The sequence below is a fragment of the Equus quagga genome, unplaced genomic scaffold (assembly GCF_021613505.1).
Source record: "Equus quagga isolate Etosha38 unplaced genomic scaffold, UCLA_HA_Equagga_1.0 204883_RagTag, whole genome shotgun sequence".
Taxonomy (NCBI): Eukaryota; Metazoa; Chordata; class Mammalia; order Perissodactyla; family Equidae; genus Equus; species Equus quagga.
In genome coordinates this window covers 683-4,115 of record NW_025798759.1, presented here as the reverse complement: position 1 = coordinate 4,115, position 3,433 = coordinate 683, and the positions used below count along the sequence as shown (strand labels likewise).

Here is a 3,433-nt window from a genome sequence, read left to right as displayed (position 1 = left end):
GGCGGCCTGATGGCAAAGGTCCCTGGACAGAACCTTCCATGCTCTGAGCCATCCAGCCGCAGGCCTGTGTGCCCTGGCTGACCAGGTGCCCCATCGACCCATGGGTCCCAGCTGGGGTCTCTCTGGAGTCTGGCTCCCAGGCCTCTCCCTGGAGCCCCAGCCAGCTGCTTGGGGGTCTCTGCTGGACCTGCGGGGTCCGGGGAGGAGTGCTGGGCTTCCCCTGAGAACCGTGTGCCCTCAGCCTGGGCAGAGGCAGTGGTCAGACCCTCTGTCCGGGCCCTGGTGGCCCCGGCACCTGCAGGTCCAAGTTCCTGAGCGACAAGTGGATGCTGCAGAAGGGCTTCCTGAATGAGGAGGACGTCCTGACGAAGAAGCCATGGTGAGCATGCCTCTGCCCAGAGGTTCCACCCTGGAAACACCTGTGGTGTTTGCAGACACGCGTCCCTGGGACCTGGGGCCCCTGTGCTGCACCCCACACCTGGCGGGTCATCCCCGCAGTCCCCCTCTGTGATGCTGCCTGTGTGTGTGAGTGTGTTTGTCCCTGACTCCCGCCCCCCCAGTTCATGGCCCTCCCTGCCCTGCCCACTTCCCTCAGGTGGTGGCACCTCAGAGTCCAGGAGCTGAGCCTGCCAATTCCGCTGACAGTGCTGCCCACGGTCACCTGTGAGCACACCATGGAGATCCTCCGCGAGAAGGGCTTCGACCAGGCACCCGTGGTCGATGAATCGGGGTCAGTGTCGGGCACCGCCATCCGAGCTCTGCCCACTGGGCTCTGCTTGGACCTGGGCTCCACGCTCCTCTGTGTCAGCGATGCTGGGCAGGGCAGCCATGTGGACCCCACAGCTGCCTGGCTGACCCTGGTCACTTTGCATCAGGATGTCCTTGCATGAGACCGCCCATTGGATGTCTTGTCTCTGGGCACTGGCGGGGCGGGGGCCTGCCGTAGTGACCCGTAGGGCTTATGCCCCTGTGCCGGCCTGCTGCACTCGCCGTGTGCATGCAGGACGCAGGCGGTAGATAGTGGCTTCACTCTGAGGCTGTCAACACAGGAAGGCCTGCCTGGGAGACCACCATGTGGGTTCCCTGGGACCGTCCCTGTTCTAGCCCTGAAAGTCCCGTGTCCCAGGACACCGGTGGGCTGGTCACCCTTGACACCTGTCAGAAGGGAAATACCCGAAGGACTGTTTACTGTCTCCACACGCTGGGGGCAGCTCCAGGGGCCGGCGTTGGTCCCCGCGGTGCTCCCGCCGCATGGAGGCGCTCGGCAGATACTTGCTGAATTCTCAGAGGAGTTAGTTCCGAGTTTGGCCAAAGACCTTGCTTGGACGCGGAACGTGGCCGTGGGTGTGTTCTGCTGTTTGGGGAGAGGCCCCTTCAGTGACCGCTGCCCCCTGCCCTCTGCCCCCGGGCCCCCTGCTGCAGGGTGATCCTGGGGATGGTGACTCTTGGGAACATGCTGTCGTCCCTGCTCGCTGGGAAGATTCGGCCATCGGACGAGGTCCGCAAAATCATCTATAAGCAGTTCCAACAGGTACGGGCTCCGTTCCACTCGAGCCGTGGGCGCCTGAGATCCGGCTCTGTCCTCGAAGGCACGGCGCAGCACTTCCCATGCGAGGGGGCCGTGTCCCCAGCCTTCAGCACCATGTGGGGTGTCAGCAGGCTGATGCTGGCTACACCTCCATCAAACCCATAAATCTGAGGACTCGCCCCTACTTTGCAAATGGAGCCGCTCAGGTGGGGAGGGGCTCTCATGGGGGGCTCACCAGCGTCCACTGTGTTTCTGCAATCCCTGGGGGTCATTAGCAAACCCAGCCCGGGGACCATCCTCTCAGCCATGTGGGGCATCAGCCAGCGTGATTGTTTCCATAACGCTTGGCCCTAATTTTTCCAGGGCATGCGTTCATTTAAGAATACCTGGCGTGCCTAATTATTTAGTAAGAACGAGAATGTTCCGGAAATACGGGTGTCACCCCTTGCTGTGTCAGGGCTGGTCAGACCACCTGGTCATCCTGAGACAACGGTGGCCACCCTCTGATGGGCCTGAGCAGAACCACCTGGACGCTGATCTTGGTGTCCCTGAGGGTGGGGGAGTCAGGACACTCTCCCAGTGGCACCTGACATTTCATAACCATATTCCCCTCCCACCTGCCAGTGAGCAGCATTGGCAGCTTGTTGGCTGTTTGGGGTGTTTTAGGTCTTATTTTGGCTTTGTGTGTGTGTGTGTGTGTGTGAGGAAGACTGTCACTGAACTAACATCTGTGCCATCTTCCGCTCTTTTGTATGTGGGGTGCCACCACAGCATGGCTGATGAGCAGTGTGCAGGTCTGTGCCCGGGATCTGAACCTGTGAACCCCGGGCCGCTCAAGCAGAGTGTGTGAACTAAGCACTTGGCCACTGGGCCAGGCCCTTGTTGGCTGTTTCATATCAGGAAGGCTAAGGAGTTGAGCCCAAATCTGGGAAGGAATTTGGTTTTCCTCATTCCCCGTCACACCCACAGCTGACATGTCACCAGAATCCATGTATTTCTCACCATCTCCACCCCCGCTGCCCTCGCCTCTCGCGTGGTCCCTGCAGACCCCTCACCCCTTCTCCTCCAGCTCCTGCAGCTGGAGAGACTGCAGAAGACAGGGGCGGGTCCTGCTCTCCCGGCCCTGGCAGCCCCCTGGGAGAGGCCCTCGGCCTCTCCTGATTTGGACATGAATGTACACCCACGAAGCCATCACCACAATCAAGAGTGAACGTCTCCGTGGCCCCAAAGGCTTCCTCGTGCCCCTTGAGCCTCCGCCCCTCCCTGACCCCGTCCCTGGGCACACTCATGTGCTTCCTGTCACGGTAGACGGTGTCTGCACACAGCCCTACGTGTGGACCCCTTGCCTGGCTTCTTGCACGCAGCACGGTGTTGAGACCCATCTACAGCGAGGCGTGCACACTGTCCCTTACTTTCCGTGGCAGAGTCCGGTTCCCTTGTGTCTCTGGCCTTCGTGTTGATTCTCCACCGTGTGTGCCTGGCCCCTCCCTCAGGGAAGGCCTGAGCCTGCGCTCCTGCATCCCGCATCCCGGGACCCGGCCTCCTCTGGCTCTGCTGCCCCTCTCTACTGGGATGGGTATCTGCTCTGGTGGGCACCACGATTTTCTGTTTTGTTTTCATGCTGGCAGAGCTGAGGGCCAAAGGGCAGAGCTGGCGGCCGCTGTGTAAGGTCTGCTGACCTTTCACCCAGCCCTGTAGTGCATGGCTTTGTATGGAGACATCACCCCCGTCGCCAGGGTTGAGATGGGAAGGGCGCCCAGTCAGGTTCCAGGGCTAACTGTGCTTGGAAGTCACCTTGGGGGTTGTGCAGCCACGTCTGATGGGCAGCCCTCACCGCACCCAGGAGGGGGTCATCCAGCCCTTGACCCTCCCCAGGGAACTGAAGCAGGGAAGGCCACGGGGCGG

At 61.4% G+C, this 3,433-nt stretch overlaps 1 protein-coding gene across 1 annotated transcript; it reads left to right on the top strand.

The window, feature by feature from the left end:
• Nucleotides 1-22: 22 nt before the first annotated feature.
• LOC124233556 (cystathionine beta-synthase-like) lies at nucleotides 23-3,182 on the top strand. The gene is made up of 3 exons (XM_046650700.1): nucleotides 23-379; nucleotides 596-730; nucleotides 1,423-3,182. Exons 1-3 carry the CDS (start codon nucleotides 327-329, stop codon nucleotides 1,691-1,693), a joined length of 459 nt encoding a protein of 152 aa, XP_046506656.1. The 5' UTR covers nucleotides 23-326; the 3' UTR covers nucleotides 1,694-3,182.
• Nucleotides 3,183-3,433: the final 251 nt, after the last annotated feature.